Source organism: Bipolaris oryzae, assembly GCF_000523455.1.
Source record: "Bipolaris oryzae ATCC 44560 unplaced genomic scaffold scaffold_28, whole genome shotgun sequence".
NCBI lineage: Eukaryota > Fungi > Ascomycota > Dothideomycetes > Pleosporales > Pleosporaceae > Bipolaris > Bipolaris oryzae.
Window position 1 is genome coordinate 99,991 of NW_006911304.1, and position 18,172 is coordinate 118,162.

Genomic DNA, 18,172 nt, shown 5'->3' on the forward strand with positions numbered 1-18,172 from the left:
AAACTCCTCCCGTGGGTACGAGGGAGGACGCTGCTGATGCTGTAGAAGTGATCCCTCCTTCTTTGTCACATTGCATATGCTCTGGAGATATGCAAAACACAGTCACAAGGACCTGAGCAATAGTTTGCGCCCATTTCTGGAACCTATTTAATTGCGCTGCTACCAGATTGACGTATCTGCCTTCGGAGATGCTTTGTTCAAAGCATGCAACATGCTTTTCCTCGGTCTCTTCTCTACATCATCCGTCCAACTCACTGCTCCAGTGCATCCCGGTCGAATACGTACGGTGAACCCAGACGAAGGAGCGGTCAGCATGCGAGAAAACGCCTCTCAACATCCAAGACAATCCCTAGACCTGCGTACAGCTCTAGCTCTATTGCCGGCCTCCTTTATGACATTTCAGATAGCCAACGCATCCACCTGAGAGATAGCCACGACACAGCCTTGGAATTACGTGTTCGCTGAGAACGGGGAAGCATAGCGATAGGGTGCTGTTCCAAGATTCTCATACACTGCTGACGACGAATCAAGTGGCTGTGCCTCTCATGATCAAATGCCAAGGTGGCGAATGAGTCGCCTTCACGGCTTATGGAGGTGATGATTGATTCTCATTGACGCGCGCGATAGGCCAATAGCGCTTGTTCAAAAGGGTCAGATGGAGAGGGAAATAGGGAAATATCCTCATGCTTATGAAGGAGCCCGTGTTCATACAGGCCATGAGTTGGGGCCCGCGGAAGGGCAGAAATGGTCCATTCTCCTCACATCTTAGACATTGCACACACACAGAGATCAAGGGCAGCAGCACTAGGGTAGGCTGAAGTTTAAAGGTCCTATCGGATAACGCACGCGAAGCCGATGACTCTCCTGAACAGTAGCGCAAGGCGGAGCTGCCAATACGGGATGGACCGCGTTGCCCCTAAAATGGCCGCAGAAAGGGCGAAAATTTTCAGCCTTCTGAAGATGAAGAAGTTGATTTGATGATATCGTGTCCGACGCATCAATCGACAGGACTCGAATCAGTTTATCAAAGATGCAGAGAGGGAGAGAGCAGTTATGGATGATCGATGACTCGGCACCCCGCAAGGCAGCCCAGACAGTGAATCGCACTAGTAAGTAGCACCACGCAGATACTTTCACAGCCGCAGGCCATGAGCCGCACGTGCAAAAACCGAAGCACATTATAAAAGCCTCGAACAGTCCCTCAGAGGGATACATTGAAATTGTAATTCAAGGCGTAGATGACATAAGCCGCAATATAGGCCGGCCGAGGCTAAACAACGTGACAAAAAGAAGGGCCGACTGAGGGGCTACGCTGCGATCTGCAGACGAGATGCTATATATAACGGGTCGTCCGGAATGCGGAGCACAATTGATGCAAGAACTTCGCGTTCTGGGCACCGTAAATGACTGAGACGCCTGTCCGCAGAACGATTGCTGCACCGGGACGTCTGCACTGAGAGAGTCCTCGCCAACTCGCCCCGCATGCCATTTTCCAAGCTCAGTGAGCAACAGCAAGCTTTCATTGCCAATCGCGCCAGAGTCTGGGAAGTAAGACGCTTTTGCCAAGTCTTACCATCTGTCGCCAAATACGTGCGCGGAGCAGACGCTAGCCTTACAAGCAAGCCGTCGAAGCCAGATGAGTGCTCGGAGAATGAGCCGGACGGCGCGCTTGCTGCCCTGCTACGATGTCTGGTGCATCGAACGGGCGCCGACTTGGCCATGATCAGCTTGTTGGATGATCACACGCAGTATTTTGTATCAGGCGCCAGCCGGGCCAACTTCAACGACATCAAGGTCACGCTTGGTGAGCATGCCGAACCACACAGTCTCTAGACGCGCTCTTCCCACTGCCTAGGCTAATCACGCCAGAACAGACTCGACCAAGTGGTATGGCTGCGAATCGGTTTCCCACCATGGGGGCCTGTGCGAGCGTACCATCACAATGCAGAATCTTCCTGGGACCATGGCCCTCTATGAGGAGCTCGACATGGCTAAAGTAGACAGGACCAAACATCTGCCTTTTGTAACAGGTGATATTGCCAAGTTTCGATACTATGCCGGCGTCCCTTTGAACCCATACGGCGGCCCAAACATTGGCACCGTCTTTATCTTTTGCGAGGCACCGTTAGAGACAGGTCTCTCTGACGCAAATCGTGCTTACATGTTCGAAATAGCCTCGCATATTATCAAACATCTTGAACAAGCCGTCGAAGCATTGGAGGGCAAGCGAGTGATAAGATTCAACAAAACTGTTGCTTCATTGCTGGATGTTGATTTGTCGTCGAGTATCACTGCTGACTCCCTGAATGAACCCGCTCCGGGTATTCAGGCTGAGCAGGGTGAAGCTATGGTATCCAATCTGTATACTGAAGCTACTTTGCGTCTCTACCAGCTAGCAGCGACCCTGCTCAATGACACTTTTGAATTCGACGGTGTCAGGATTCATGAAGTAGATCAGTTTGGAAGTTATACCAACCACAACCCAGATTGGAATGGATCCAAGATCTTAGCACAGCATCTTGGGCCCATGGAGCAGCCGCCTGTAGATCCATCACAAGCCTTGCTCGAGAGACTGCTGGACATGTTTCCGCAAGGCTGTGTCATCCAGATGCTGGAAGGTCCAGACAGCATTGTTGCCGCTACAAACGCGGGCAAAGTAATGCTTGTGATTGACCAGCTCATATCCACTGAACTACCACAGATTTTCCCGATGGCCAAGCAGGTAGTCGTGATGCCCTTGTGGGACACACATCGCGAACGTAACATAGGCGCTGTTCTAGGCTTCGCGAACGACCAGTCCAGAATCTACCTAGGATCAACAGATCTTTGGTCCATCTCTGCACTCTGCACAACACTCATGACACAAGTTCGCCGTCTTGAAGTGCAAGCCATGGATAAAATCAAATCTGATTTTCTTGGCTCCATGTCGCACGAGATGCGGACGCCTCTGCACGGAATCCTTTCGGCACTCGAACTTCTCTCCGACACGCCTTATAACGCTGATCAACGTGATCTCCTCGAAACCGCACGATACAGCGGTATCTCGCTGCTCAACACGATTGAACATGTATTGCATTTCAGCAAGATCAGCTCCACAGCGCGGGTTCTAGATGAGACCCGCTCAAATGGGTCGAGTATGTGGAGTCCGCAGCAATCTAGCCCCAGATATACCCAGACAGCGGCTATGCCCGGCAAGAAGCACACATCGAAGATGATCAGTGTATGCGAAGAAGCATTTCAACAAGAGACGCGAAGGCTCCGTCTCAAGGACGCCATACAGTCTCAGTTTTCTAGCCCCAGTCAACGCTTCTACAGCCGGGCGTCATCACCTTCGCCATCGGTACGCTCAGATGGTACAAATCATCATCCCGTTATATTATTCGATACGAATGTCGCTACATCCTGTGTCCTTACAGCCGTTGCCAGCTTCCGGGCAGTCTTCACACACTTGCTAGTAAGAAAGACGCATTACGTATTCCTGCTGTATGTAAGCTGACGGGCGTAAAGAACAATGCTATAAAATTCAACTGTCCTACAGGATGCGTCCGCGTGTCCTTGGACGTCGACGAGACGTCATGCACGCTTTGCTTCACCGATGCGGGCAAAGGGATTAACCCGGACTTTCTTCGCCATTCCATCTTCGATGCGTTTTCGCAAGAAGATCCTCTGGTCGAAGGAACGGGACTCGGACTTTCCATAGTTAAGCGCACAGTCACTGCGCTGGGCGGCCAACTCGATGTCGACTCCAAGGAAACACGTGGCTCTACATTTACGGTGAAGTTCCCTTTACAGCGGGTGGTCTTTGACCCAAGTCACGTGCTGGAACTTGGAGGCAGCAGCCTGCCTGAACTCCAGCTAAGCGTGTTTGTGCCAAGCCGATGGACATCAGAAGGCGGAATGAGGGGCCCTCGGTGTATCGAAATGCTTTTGGCGTCGCTTACCCGAAGTCTGAGTCGATGGTTCCAAGTCACCGTCACATCATGGGAGTCCTCCAGCCCGGACTTGCGGCTGCTGATTGTGTTAGAAGAAGACTTGGCCGACGCAAAACGAACGTATGGGGAGGCGTTCGATCACGCCCGATGTATTGTGCTTTGTCCGGACCTTCAGGCCTCCCCCACCCCGGGTATATCACCTTTGGAGGGTATCACTACTATCATTGGCTCGGTCACGCTGTCCAACCTCCAGGATGCGTTGGCAGGTTTGTTTCCGGACCTGATTACGGTTTCAGACCCCCACGATGACGTTGAGCCATTGCGCGGCTCGATGGGGGATTCGATTGAAACAATGTTGGCTAGGGGAAGACAGAGAGAGGAGGAGAATAACAACAACACACCGCCTGGAGACGGATTGTCCCATGAAATGTATACGATAAGGGAAGCACCTTCTCAGGGGAATGATACTATGGATGAAGTACCGTTGGAGGCAGCATCGAAAACAACCTCCATAGAACCACTGGATAGACTAGCGGCTGATGCAGCTGCAAAGTTAACTATCAACCATGTGGATGGGAATGCGCAGACAAAGGAGTTGGCAGTGCCGACGCCCCCTTTGCCGCCAAAACCCAATCTGAGAGAGCCAAAGCTGCTACTGGTGGACGACAACCCGGTAAATCTTAAAGTACTGGGAATGTACGCGCGAAAGTGCAGCAAGATGGCAGCAAAGTCTGTTGATGGGGGCCAGAAAGCGATTGATGCATTCAAGGCCGCCTTCTTTGACGACGACAACACGGCGCAGCATTTTGATCTCATCTTTCTCGACTTGTCAATGCCCGAGGTTTCGGGGTTCGATGTTGCAAGGCAGATACGTGAGATCGAGGCTAAGTGGGAAAGTCGGTCTCGGGTTTACATATGTGCGCTTACGGGACTGTCGAGCGACAAGGACCGGAACGCTGCTTATGCGTCGGGCGTGGATCAATATCTAGTCAAGCCAGCGCGGCTGGACGATCTGCAGTGGGTTGTAGGGAGATGGCGAGATAGTTTAACTCCCAAGTGAATGGTACCGAGACTATGCTGTGCCCATGATGTTCTTGTTACACTTGCCCTGTGATATGCTGTCGGCGTTTGTTCTCGGCCGATCACCCTTCACCCCCTGTCATGCACCTACCCAACCTTCTCTATCAAGATAAGACAGGGCACAAGCTCACAATATACTCCCGTCAACTTTTAACTTCCTATCGACCGAATGGAGACGGGGTAACATTAAACTCCGACGCCAATGATTATCTGGAGTAGCCCGCGGACTTGAACCGCAAGTATGCTAGTGGGGGTGGAACTGGAGACGCACGAAACATGGCAACGTCATGACCATTATTTACAGCGAATCCTCCACAGTCACGCCGTTGCACGCCATGCTCGAAGCGAGCGCTAGTGGACGTAATGTTACGGACAAGATATCGACATCACCATCCACTGTGTTTACCCCTCATCCTTTGTTTCCTGTAACGCGACCCGCCGTGGGCTTTACGTGAGGCGTTCTATTCTTGGTAAGCTGAAGTGCGCATTGTACCGACTCCCGAAGGGCGAAGGGCGAAGACCACTGCGCCCAGTTGCTTTTTGCGCTACTCGACCGCGTCATGTCTTTTGCAATGCCGCCTATCGCTCCATGGACAGCAGGGAGCTAACAGAAGAAGCAGTTGAGCTCCAGCAATGCGCACGCTATCGTAACCCGAATACCGCCCCGCAACAATACCCCGGATCCCCACCACCACCAGTGGAGTCGACTTCTGGACCAGAACAGGTTGAACACGACACTCTGCTCGATATGGCTGCGACTACGGATTCTGCATTTGTCGAGGATGTCGATATCGAGCGTGAGCTTGAAGCCCGTGTGAGGGGTTCGAGCCAGTCGCATAAGTCAGGGGCAACTTCGCCCGCCCCCGATAGCGACAACGAAGACGCGCCCCTCCTGCGCCCCTCTGGAGACGACGACTATGGAAGCGCCCGTGGCGACGAGCACAACGATAGCGAGGAAGAATGGGCTGGAGACGCAGATTTTCGGGGCCTTCCCTGGTGGAAGCGACCTTCGGTAGGCGCATCAAGACTCACGCGTCATAACGACGACGGCTGACAAGCACAGATTTACTGGCTCCTGCCCCCGTTCCTACTCTTCACCACAGCATTTGGTGGTATTATCGTGCCCAAGATCAACCTGATTATGGATTTAGTTTGTGAAGACTACTACGCCACGCTAGAGACCGACCCGATATCCTCGCCCATGGACCCAGGCCAAGACCGCTGCCAGAACGACGTTATTTCATCCCGTTCCTCGCTCTTCCTTCTATACGCCAGCTTATGCTCTGGCCTGCTATCCGCCATTATCAGCCCGAAGATCGGTGCCCTTTCCGACCGATATGGACGTAAGAAATTTATGATTGCCAACACGTGCGGCACCCTCCTCGGCGAAATCATCACCATCCTCGCTGCAAAGTTTCCGGAAACCGTTCATGTCAACTGGATCCTGGTTGGATATTGTTTGGAAGGCATATCTGGGTCTTTCATTGTTGGCATGGCTTGCGCGCATTCGTATGCATCTGACGTGGTTGCGCCCCAGAAGCGAAATGTAGCTTTCTCGTACTTTCACGCATGTCTGTTTGGTGGCATTGCTATCGGACCTGTTCTTGCCGGGTACATTATCAATGCTCGGGAAAAGGCTGTGGGCAAGACGGAAGCTGTGCTTCTCATCTTCTACATGGCTCTGGGCGCGCATCTGTTCTTTATTGCTTTCCTTGCCTTTGTGGTCCCCGAGTCGCTAAGTAAAGCACGACAGGAGGCTGCACGCGAGAAATACCAAGAGGAAATTGAACGACACGAACCTGCAGCCGACTGGATCAACCAGCTCCGTTCTGTCAACCTCTTCGGCCCTCTCAAAATTCTCTGGCCAACTGGTCCTGGCACTTCGTCTGCCGTTCGCTGGAACCTCGTTCTGCTCGCTGCCACCGACACCATCATGTTCGGCGTCGCAATGGGCGCCATGAGCGTCGTACTAGTCTACACGCGCCGCCAATTCGACTGGCACGAATTCGAATCCGGGCGCTTCACAACTATCGTCAACAGCTGTCGCGTCTTTTCTCTCCTCGTCATCCTACCCCTCCTCACCCGCATTTTCCGTGGCAAAAACGGCGCTGCTCGCACCCGTAACTCTGGCTCCGACCTCTTTGATCTCTCCATCATCCGCGCTGCTATCTTCTTTGATATGATGGGATATCTCGGTTTCGCGCTTGTACGCAAGGGCGAGCTGTTTGCACTTTCTGGCGCTCTGGCTTCCATCGGTGGTATTGGATCGCCGTCTCTGGGTGCAGCGTTGACGAAACACGTGCCGCAGGATCAAGTTGGTCAGTTGCTTGGTGCTACGGGCTTGCTTCATGCTGTTGCGCGTGTTATGGGGCCTACTATCTTCAATGGCATTTACAGTGCTACTGTTGGGACGTATAGGCAAACTGTGTTTGTGTCACTTGCCGCTACGTTTGGGCTTGCGTTCTTGTGTAGTTGGTTTATTCGTCCGCATGGTAAGTTACTAGTTTGATTGTTATGGAATTGACTGAGTAGATGCTAATCGGCTTCCAGTATATATCGATGAAGAAAAGAGACGCAGCACGAGGACTGAAGAACCGGAGATCTAGTCCTTTTTCTTTGTCACTACGGTATTCCTTCTTGCGGACCACTTCTCTCTTCGGCACTTAGAATGTACCTGGACCCATATGTCCCTTATTTCTTTTTTTTCATATGGTACATATGTTGCGGCACCAATTTACAATAGGGAAGGTGGTATGGTAGAGCAAGTTTTGTTTTCTTTATAGATCTGGACATACGCATACTGTTTCGAGTATTTCGGATGCATTCCGCGCATCCTAGGGACTAATTTTTCGGTACTGAATAGTACATCCAAGGCTAGATGGGACTAGATTCTATGCCATCAATTCAATAGGTGATTGAAGAAGGCCAGGCTAGATACATGCCGACTCTGTCCTTGCTGTAATTGAATCGTTTCCATCAGCCATTACTCCAAGAGCTAATTTAAAGCCTGTCCATGCTAATATTAAAATCCCATGTTTAGACCCTAGATGCTGGAAATGCGCCTGCGTAATAAGGTAACTCCACACACCAGAGCTTACCTAAGGAAGCGGTCCTCGGCCCGCTAACCAAACCCACGGGCCTATTATCTACGTCAGCTTCCACGTTGCATCTTCTCGTGCCAATTGGCTGGCGCGCAACCCGCAATTGGCATCTTCCCTTCCCTACTCGCATTACTGAACCCTTAAAATAACACATTGTCCGCCCACATGCCGCACGTTTGAAAGGTCATATTCGCTTTTTTCCTTTTTTGAGTTTGTCACTCAATGTCCTCGGCTTTTCGGTAACGCGCGCGACCCTTGTACAGTCCTCTTGAGGGCGCGCATTTATCCCAAATCCCCAATCACCCTCCCCGCTTTCCAAAACAACCATGTCGAACGAGAACCGCGCTTTTGATACGGATAAGTTTGGTCCTGGGTATGGATTCGAATCACATCCCAGGCAGGCTGTTGAAATGCCGCCGACGTGGGTGCTTTGTGTCGGGCTGGTTTTCTTGATAGGTGCACTTGGTTTCTGGGTAAGATACATACACGCGCATTGATATATAATGTGTAGTACAGATTACTGACTTGGTGTGCTATGGTGAATAGGTTTACGTAGCACTAAATCTACTTGCGCCAACTCCACGTCCACCACGCCGATCTGAGAAACAATACATCACGATACTGCCCGACGGAGCGCGAAGCGAACCCAAGGAATTGCCGTGTTGGCTGGACAAATGGGCCGCAGAGAAGGAAGTCGCGAAAAGAAAAGCAGCAAAAGAGCCGGGCAGCAAAGTTGTTATCCCACCGCAAATGCCGATTGAAGAGGCCGAACTATTCATGAGTGTCGTGGTACCCGCCTACAACGAAGAAGACCGTCTAGAAGGCATGCTCGAAGAAGCCGTCCAATTCCTCGAGAGCGAATACGGTGACGCGCACGGCGGCCAAAAAGGCAGCACCGCCCAAAAAGGCTGGGAAATCCTCATCGTCAGCGACGGAAGCAAAGACAAAACCGTAGATGTAGCCTTGAACTTCGCAAAAGAACACCAACTTAGCCAGCATCCCAAACCCAAACCCGGTCCTTGGTCTTCAGAAAATGCAAACGCAACGGCGCAACACTCAACCCACATCCCCCACGGCAGCATCCGCGTCATCTCCCTCGAGCAAAACAGAGGCAAAGGCGGCGCCGTAACCCACGGCATGCGCCACGTCCGCGGCCGCTACGTCGTCTTCGCCGACGCAGACGGCGCAAGCCGCTTCTCTGACCTCGGCGCCCTCGTCCAAGGTTGCCAGAAAATCGAAGACAAGCACGGTCGCGGCGTAGCAATCGGATCCCGCGCCCACCTCGTCGGCAGCGAAGCCGTCGTTAAACGTTCCAAACTCCGCAACTTCCTCATGCATGCGTTCCATCTCTTGCTACGCATCATGACGCCCCCCGCCACGGCGCGAATCCGCGATACGCAGTGTGGCTTTAAACTCTTTTCGCGGCCCGCGCTGCCGTATATCATTCCGTATATGCATTCTGAAGGGTGGATTTTCGATGTTGAAATGCTGATGCTTGCTGAGAGTGCGGATATTGCTATGATTGAGGTGGCGATTGGGTGGAAGGAAGTCATGGGGAGTAAACTGAATGTTGTGTGGGATAGTCTGGGCATGGCGTGGGGTCTTGCGCTGCTGAGGGCGTGTTGGATAGCGGGGATTTATCGGAGAGATTAAAGTTACGTATATAAGACTTGGTCTTTCGAGAAAAGAAATGTATATTCTTTTTTTTGTTAACTCGTTGACAATAATGTACATGATGGGTTTGGATATGTGAGGCTACTTAGTCGAACTTTGCTATCCAGCCATCACCTACCCTCTCCCCTTTTGCGTCTACGCCGCCCCAGAATATGACACTGTTACCCCCTTCCATTACATCTGCGCCAAAGAAAGCTCTCGGGCCGGGATGAAGCTTTCCATCCTCGTCTAGTTGCTTCTCCGGCGGAAGCTGCACCACTGCTTCTGCCCATGAGAGATGGCCAGTTTCGGCGCCCACTGCGGATCTGATAGCATCCTTGAGTTTAGCAGGATTGATTGCGTTCTTGAGTGTCATGGATGCCTTTGGCTCTAAGTCGCTAGAGGGAATCTGGAGGACCCATGTATCGCTGAACTGCGTCACTTGACCCGCATCTTTAGGATCTTCTGGGTCTAAAGCACGAGTTTCTGAATCAGAGTCACCCCGTACCCCGAAGAGATAAACGAGGTAATTACGGCCCCAGCCAGTTGTGACGGGAAGTAGAGCGCCATCGTGTCTTGCTCGGGGTCCTGGTGCGAGAGGATTGGTCGGGAAGGTAAAGGACTCCCACTTCTTTTCTTCGCTTGGAGAATTGATACTGATGTGATGAAGCTGGCTGCTCATGGGGTCGTTTCCAGATATCAGCCATAGCTGTCCGTTTGCCAGCGACGCGTTTGATGTTGCAACCGGTGCAGTAGGGAGCTGTGTCCAGTAACGGGCTGCAATATCGAACTGCCAGAGATCTGATGCGTGATCGCCTGAGCCATCAATTCCACCAAAGAGTATCACATGTTTATCATGTGCGAATAATTGCGCATTCTGACGTGGTCCCGGGCCAATGGCACCGGTATCGACATCTCCCTTGGACGGTTCGAGGATATCCCAGGTCTTTCTTTCAGGACTGAAAAGCCATAGGGAAGATTTTTCATCAACAAGAGTCCCGTTTGAATCACTGCCGCCGTAGACGGCAATGTTTCCATGGAAAGCACATGCTGCGTGGTTGGATCTTGCTGGGGGTGTTTGCTTGTTCTCGGATGTTGGCAATGCGGGAATCATACTATAATCCATTTCAGGCTTGCCAGACCGCTCGAGAGTAACCACATGGACATCGTTACTTGCAAGAACATTACTCGCAGTGTCGCCACCGAAAATGTAGGCTTTGTTACCAATCACTGTAACTGTGTGGTTGGAGCGAGCCAAGGAGCGTCTGTAGGTCAGCCTTACTGTGTGAAATGAGTGGTCGAAGTACATACGCTGTTGGGTCGCCTGTTGCTGTAGCTATGCGTGTGAATGTCACCTTGAGAGGTAGTGTTGGCTTGGATACCAGATAGGCTGCGTAGCCTGCTTCTGCTGTATGTTCGACAACTTCTGCTGCTACCCACGCGCCTGCTGCTACTTCTGCCATTGTGTTGTTTCAGATTTGATATTGCTGCGCGATTAAGTACAAGAAGTTGAAACAGTGAATTCGACGTTAAAGACAAAGGATGGTGACGCGATGGAAAGCGTTGAGACATGCAAGGACTAATGCAGGTACGTGATGGGCATGACGTCAATTGCCCCATGGTAGGTGCATTTGTGGTCTCTGGACACGCGAACAGCTGGTCTGTGTTCGATTCTGGAAACAAAGATTATGTTTTACGCGATATTCAACGACTGAAAAGATCAAGAATAAGCGGCCGAACGAGCCCCGACAATACACTCAGTATCTATAAGCATGGTCGAGCCAGACAGGAGCGTCACTGCCTAGGGGTTTAGGCATGGTTTCCCAACCAACTTCGACATTCTCAATCTTCGCTGAGTGTATGACGGCTCTCAACATACCAAAGCCTGTCTCTCTAGACTCCAGGTATTCCTCGACGTCTTGCGGGTTCTTGAAGTCTTTGCGATCAAACCCGCTCTTACCTTCATAGCGCCCTAAAGATCGTAAATACTTCATGACACCAGCCAATGATACCTTCACCTCATATACATCTCCTTCGGTGGCACGCTTGTACAGTGCCGCCATGACACCAGTCGCTAGGAGGTAACCCGCACCGTGGTCCAAAGCTTGACAAGGTAACACATGTGCGGACTCACCACCACCATACCTTTGTGCTTCCGCAACATTGATACCGGAGCAAGTTTGAACCAGCGAATCAAAACCGCGATTCTGACTCCAAGGGCCATTGGGGCCATAAGCATCTAGACTTGCTACAATCAATCTGGGATTTTTTTTGTGAAGTTCCTCTGCAGAGAATCCTTTTGAGGCAAGACTCCCGGGACGATAGCTCTGAATGAAAACATCGGCTGTGGAAAGCAGATCTAAGAGCCTTGATTTGTCGTCACTCTTCTCGATATCGAGCTGTACTGTACGTTTTCCGCGTGATAGATCAATATCCAGATCTGGAAGAGCAGGTAAAGATGGCGATGTAATCCAGATTACGTCCGCCCCGTGTGCGGCTAGTGTCTTGCCTGCAACAGGCGCAGCTATGACTCGACTCATCTCAACCACGCGTATGCCTCGTAGACACTTATTGTCTTCAACTGTGGATGGGATTGGTGGTATATAAGGCGTGACACAAGAAGCCTTCGTCATAAGGATCGGAAAGTCCGCAATCGCTTTGGCTTGTGGTAGTACATCCCATTCTTCAAAGGATCGCAGTGCAGCTATGACAGCTCCACGCCGAAAAGCTTCATCTTCTAACTGGACAGCCCTCCATTTTATGACCTCTTCTCCAACATCATCTTTGGAAGAACCAAGGCCTAGCCCTAGGATCTGCAATGCGTTCCACCGTGTGTTCGGAAACGAGTCATGTATTCTTACATATCCGTCGGAAGCTTTGTGTAATCCACCAATCGTGCCCCACGGCGGAGATGCAATTTTTCCATCGAGTGTATAGAGTCTTTCGGACTTGAACTCTACGCATGCATGCTCAGCTGGGACGGTTATGTGTGGTAATTCGGTTGTATGTCGGACGGACGAGTAGAGAGCTGCTGCGAGTGCAGATACGGCGATGGCTGACTGTGCAAGGATATCTACTTTGAAAGAAGACGGAAGACATTTGGCATCAACCGGCAGTTCGAGTGACTTTAAAGCATTCTCTGGTAGACCAAGCTGTTGCCAAATATACGCGACCGAGTCATGAGCAAAGAATGCTGAGCGATCCATCTGCGCTAAGTAGTATAGAACTGAGGCGAGAGGAAGCGACAATGGAAGAAGAGCCTTGAGTCCTGAGATGGTATTGTGTTGCCACCTTTATAGATCCTCAACTGGATGAAAATGCTATCTCAGGATAGGAAGAGTCACATAAGAGTCACAATGCTCCATATGACTATCAACACCACTGGATTGCCGAGCGTCGTTATGTAAGCAAGTAACGTGTCTACCCCGGTTTCCAGCACATTTTTCTTCTCCCATTTCACTTCATGTGCGTCTAGTGTATTTGAACTGACATTCCTTGGAAATATATACAGGTCAAAAATATGCCATCGAATCATGATAGTCGTCGCGCCTGACGGAACCCATTTTCCGTCTAGAATGGTGTGACATCATCCTCAGCCTTGGGAGCGAGACACCGAGAGCCCGAAGAGCGGGTAGCCGAATCAACGAGTTTGATATAAATTTACTTAAATTCAGCCTCTCGACTTACCTCTTGCCCGTAATGAAGACAATTCTATACAATGAGTCACATTCTGAATATGCTCGTGTTTGGTGCAATTGGTGCAACCTCATTAGTACGTTTATCAAACTCCAGCAATTGTCTGAGTAGGGAAACCTTATACTTACTTCTCCTAGATATTGTTCAAGATACTCTATAACATCTTCCTACACCCCCTCCGACACTACCCCGGACCAAGATGGTGGGCTGCCACTCGCCTTGCCTGGTCCCATTCCTTGCAATCGGGGATGTACCACCTCAAACTCGCCCAATTCCACGAGCAATACGGCCCAGTGGTGCGAGTCGCTCCTGATGAGCTGTCTTATATCGATCCCGAAGCCTGGAAGGACATCTACGGTAACCGCAACATCCCAAAGAACCGTGTGTGGGCGGGCCAAGAAGAAGAACATCGTCCTATTAGCATTGTCAGTACGGATGAAGCAACGCATTTGCGAAACCGCAGAGCACTTGCTGGAGCATTCACCGAGCATGCAATCATCGAACATGCACCTTTGCTCGAAGGCCTTGTTGACACCATGATGCAGAAACTCAGCGAAGCAACTAAGCAAGGCTCCGGCTCCGCTATCGTAAACTTCACAGATTGGTTCAACTGGCTAACCTTCGACATCTCGGGCCTCCTCTCCTTTGGCGAATCCTTCGGAAGCGTAGCAGCCGCGCGTGCACACCCCTGGGTCGAAATAAGCTGCAGTTTCGGTAAGGGAATTGCGCTCATGGCTTCCATCAATTTCTTTCGACCCTTGAATAAACTGCTGAAGCTTGCTATGCCGAGGGCGATCATGGAAAAGATGACATATCACAAGGAACTAGCTCATGCGAAGTTCATGCAGCGGCTCGCTATGAAGCATAAGGACAAGGCACAGGACTACGTGGGTTCGATACTAGCGTATAATCAAGAGAAGGGAGAGACCAAGATCCCCGATGACGAGATCGAAACGAACATGACGGTGCTTATTTTTGCGGGGAGCGAGACGACGAGTACTTCTCTTACAGCAATACTGACTCAGCTTTTGCAAAACTCTGCTGCGTTGACGAAAGTCGTAACAGAGATTCGCCAGAATTTCTCGAGCGAAGAAGATATCACCATCGCCAATGTGGGCAAGCTGGACTACCTCGATGCCGTGATCCAAGAGGGCATCCGAATGGGTCCCCCAGTAGCTGTGGGTCTTCCTCGCATCACACCAAATGAAGGCGAGATTATCTCTGGTCAATATGTACCAGGTAACGTAAGTCCTCCCAACAACATCATTTGGAAACCCAATCGCTAATGCAGCGTAGACATTCGTCTCAGTGAACCAATACCCAACCTTTCGTTCCGCCCTCAACTTCACCGACCCGGATCTCTTCGTGCCTGAACGCTTTCTAACTAACTCGCCATATCCGTCTGATCGTATGGATGCCTTTGTTCCGTTCCTGCTCGGACGCCATAAGTGCATAGGTCAGAAGCTTGCTTGGGCAATCATGCGGGTGACGTTGGCGCGGCTGTTTTTCAAGTTCGATCTAGAGGCAATTGGGCAGGTTGGTGATTTTGGGTTGCAGAATAATTATATGTTTTGGGAGAAGAGGGCGCTGAAAGTGGAGGTGCGGCCTAGATGAGGGCTGGAGTAGTTTGGTCGGTGGAAGTGGCCAGTTGAGGTGTTTGGGTTCGGGGTTGCGATGGTTTTTTTATGGGAAATTAGGGTCCTGTAAAAATGTATTCGAACTCATGTTTGGAAATGCTGCATTGCATGTTGTGATACGATAAGATAGCGTGCTCCCAAAAATTATAAGGCGAGACCTGTGATTGAAAGAGTAATAGCTGGAAAAGAATCATCGCGGAAGCAGGATTGATTGAAGAGGGAAGACTTTGTGCCGAAACAGAAATGTCAATTTACACCCGCAGCCGCATTATTTGCTACTACACCAGAGGACAAACATTGCAACTTTCGCACCAAAAAGTTAGTTTCTGAGATATTGATCCAGAGTCGCAGTACAACGTTTATCAGCCGGTATCTTTTTTGGCAGACGAATTCTTTCAATCACCGCCTTAGCAGCAGAAAGGCTGATTCAAGAAATTAGCATCTTTTTAAAACCATAGCTCACGTACTGCATTCTGTACTTACATTGCATGATTTTCCCACCAGGAGTCTGCAGCCAGCTGGACACAAGCAGGAAGCCAGGAAGCCCCAGTACCCGCAGGAAGGCTACAGCAGCTAGGGTATGCCTGTCTATTGACCAGAGCGCCTTCTTCCAGGTCCGGGCAAAGGTGCTTCTCCGTGTTGAAGTAGGAGTGCGGTAGGCGTAGCGTAGAGTATTGAGAGGAGGGAAAGAAGCTTCAGGGTGGGGTGGTCGGGTAAGCGGTTTTGTTGAAGGAAGAGGGTGGTGTTGTTATATGGTTCTGATGAGTTTCCTTTCACATTGCCACAAAGATTTGGTTTTTGGGCTGTGATCGAAAAACTGGTCTAAACCATAGAAAACCCGACCCTGATGTGTCCCGCCATGTGGCCTGCTTGCGTAAACGATAATGCTGTTTCAACATGCCCTATAGACAGGCCAGTGACATCCACTTCGTTGGAAATTCAGCCCGCGCATGCTGCGCGTGTCTTTGCCCTTGGTATCGCTGCCACAAGAACGACTCCAAGCCTTGATCTGATCATTTTAGGAATAAATAACCCCCATATAAGCCATATACGACATTGCAAGGCTTTCAGCAACTTTGGAACCAAGGCTGGTGTGCCGAACAGCTAATGCGATGTCTTGGATAGCATATGAGAGTCGATCAGTGCACCGATGGCATTGTTAACACCGCGATCCGCAGTATTGTCAGGCTTGGGCTCTCGAGGTCCCGGCTGTGTTCAAGGTGGAAGAAAATAGGTCCGGCAACGGTAATCCGGGCGAGCTGGTCGCCATCAGGAAAAAAAGAGCAGCCCAGGTATGCGCACTGTGAACGTGAGGCGCTGAGCTCGATGGAGAAGGACAAAAGAAGGCGAGCAATTGCTACGAGATACTCGCTAGTTATTAGTTATGTGTGCGACATTGAACTTGCGGGGGTGGGGATATGTGCTTTTATATTCTGTTTGCTTGTATGGTGGGGTTCCAGGTACGCCAGCAGGAAAGCCACCAGGCAATCAGGCAACAGATCATACAAGTAGGCAAATAAGGCAACCAAGGACTAAAGAAACGCCACTGAACTTTGGAGGCTGGCCGGCGGGTCCCACGCTACCGAAATATAAAGAACAGGGAACACCAACGATTGGACCGGCGCGTTTTAGAACTTGCAACAAGCTACCGTTCAACAAGGATACCGCTTTCATTGACCATTCACAAGCCCCCATTGATTGCGCGAGCCTCGCGACAAGTCTTCGGAAGCATGCAAATGTACTCGAATGTCTTTTGTATCACCACGTTAGAGTGGGTCCTCGCACGTTTTTCAAGACATTCGTAGAGGTAGCCACGGAGCCCCATGGATGCGATGGAGGGAAGATTTGGCTTGCAACCAGCTCTACTATTGGTCTTTCTCACGAATATCTCAACGCGTGTTCACAGTGTAGTCTCAGCCCACACGATGCCTGCTCTGGAGCAGTATAAGTACACGTCCATTTTCCTGTTCAAACTTACATATCCTTATAAAGCTCATACACGATTTGCTTACCACTTGCTCTACCATCCACGGAAATCCTCGTATCACATCCTTGACTCCAACCAAAATGGCTGCACAAACTGTTCACGAAGACGTTACCTACCCGTGAGTCTAGTCTTCCTTCCTGCTCATACCATTTTCTCCCCGTCATGCAGTGAATTCACATTTGAATTACTTGGAACGTACCTTTGAACATTCCATAAGTGCTTTCTTCAATGTATTGTTGTTCATCATATATACGGTAGTGCTACACTGCGTACGGACGATGACGGAGATATCTCCGTGGTTGTGGTTCAACCAATCACATACTATCAGCTCGCAACGCCGGCCGCTTCCAGAACGCCAGTGCTGACCGCTCCCATCACCGCTCCATCAAAGCCCCGCCACGCTGCCTCCGATCTGCTCACAAGCGACAATTTAGCAATGCAAGACAACGGCTTCGACCCTATCCTAGATGTCGCCCAAAAGGCCGCCAAGGCATTGGGTTTACAGCGAGCAGGCAACGAGCTGGGCTTCCATCTCGAGCTTCAACACTACACCAACGATCGGTTTGATCTTAATGGCTGGACTACACAACAAGCGCGATGATTCTCGACTTGGTTTCTCAAATGCAGTTAGCTGCCCTTTATTGTACTTAGATATCAAATGCCTTAAATATACAGCGTCCTTAATAGGGTCTTACTCAGATTAATTCTTGGACACACAACTCTATGCACTGATGAGGCTAGGTGCGCTCCTGCACCCGGAATCTACCGAGATACTAACCAGGCCTCCATACTGTTGTATCCCCCATTGAAAATTGTTCTTTCTTGTCCAATATCTCTACGAAGAAATGCCAACTACACGAACACATGTATAGCTACTATTCGCCAAAACTCATAAATAAGTCAATCTCTCCATCTGTATTGTGTCATACGATGTATCTATTCACTACGTATATTTACGAAGAAACTCGTCACTCCATCTTTACCGTCCTCACAGGACTATGCAAGCCCGTCTTGGTATGCATGGCACATCGACCTTTCAACATCCTTGACTAGTCTCAGAGCCTACGAACATTTATAAAAATTGTT

General features: G+C 50.4%; 6 protein-coding genes across 6 annotated transcripts; 4 read left to right on the top strand and 2 right to left on the bottom strand.

Annotated features, from left to right (window-relative positions):
* Window positions 1–1,482: 1,482 nt before the first annotated feature.
* COCMIDRAFT_88648 (uncharacterized protein) lies at window positions 1,483–7,618 on the top strand (the record flags this gene model as incomplete). Its single annotated transcript, XM_007687332.1, has 6 exons — window positions 1,483–1,804; window positions 1,875–3,340; window positions 3,508–4,975; window positions 5,633–6,024; window positions 6,076–7,504; window positions 7,563–7,618. 6 exons carry the CDS (start codon window positions 1,483–1,485, stop codon window positions 7,616–7,618), a joined length of 5,133 nt encoding a protein of 1,710 aa, XP_007685522.1.
* An 821-nt stretch (window positions 7,619–8,439) lies between these two features.
* On the top strand, window positions 8,440–9,766 carry COCMIDRAFT_24197 (glycosyltransferase family 2 protein; the record flags this gene model as incomplete). Its single annotated transcript, XM_007687299.1, has 2 exons — window positions 8,440–8,586; window positions 8,660–9,766. The coding sequence occupies 2 exons, from the start codon at window positions 8,440–8,442 to the stop codon at window positions 9,764–9,766; spliced, it is 1,254 nt and encodes a 417-aa protein (XP_007685489.1).
* Window positions 9,767–9,872: 106 nt separating this feature from the next.
* COCMIDRAFT_88545 (uncharacterized protein) lies at window positions 9,873–11,229 on the bottom strand (the record flags this gene model as incomplete). The annotated part of the gene is made up of 2 exons (XM_007687333.1): window positions 9,873–11,031; window positions 11,078–11,229. 2 exons carry the CDS (start codon window positions 11,227–11,229, stop codon window positions 9,873–9,875), a joined length of 1,311 nt encoding a protein of 436 aa, XP_007685523.1.
* A 294-nt stretch (window positions 11,230–11,523) lies between these two features.
* Window positions 11,524–12,972, bottom strand: COCMIDRAFT_34540 (uncharacterized protein; the record flags this gene model as incomplete). The annotated part of the gene is made up of 1 exon (XM_007687308.1): window positions 11,524–12,972. The coding sequence occupies one exon, from the start codon at window positions 12,970–12,972 to the stop codon at window positions 11,524–11,526; it is 1,449 nt and encodes a 482-aa protein (XP_007685498.1).
* A 512-nt stretch (window positions 12,973–13,484) lies between these two features.
* Window positions 13,485–15,076, top strand: COCMIDRAFT_88749 (uncharacterized protein; the record flags this gene model as incomplete). Its single annotated transcript, XM_007687334.1, has 3 exons — window positions 13,485–13,538; window positions 13,600–14,706; window positions 14,759–15,076. The coding sequence occupies 3 exons, from the start codon at window positions 13,485–13,487 to the stop codon at window positions 15,074–15,076; spliced, it is 1,479 nt and encodes a 492-aa protein (XP_007685524.1).
* A 2,090-nt stretch (window positions 15,077–17,166) lies between these two features.
* Window positions 17,167–17,687, top strand: COCMIDRAFT_3110 (uncharacterized protein; the record flags this gene model as incomplete). The annotated part of the gene is made up of 2 exons (XM_007687290.1): window positions 17,167–17,204; window positions 17,345–17,687. The coding sequence occupies 2 exons, from the start codon at window positions 17,167–17,169 to the stop codon at window positions 17,685–17,687; spliced, it is 381 nt and encodes a 126-aa protein (XP_007685480.1).
* Between the last annotated feature and the right edge of the window lie 485 nt (window positions 17,688–18,172).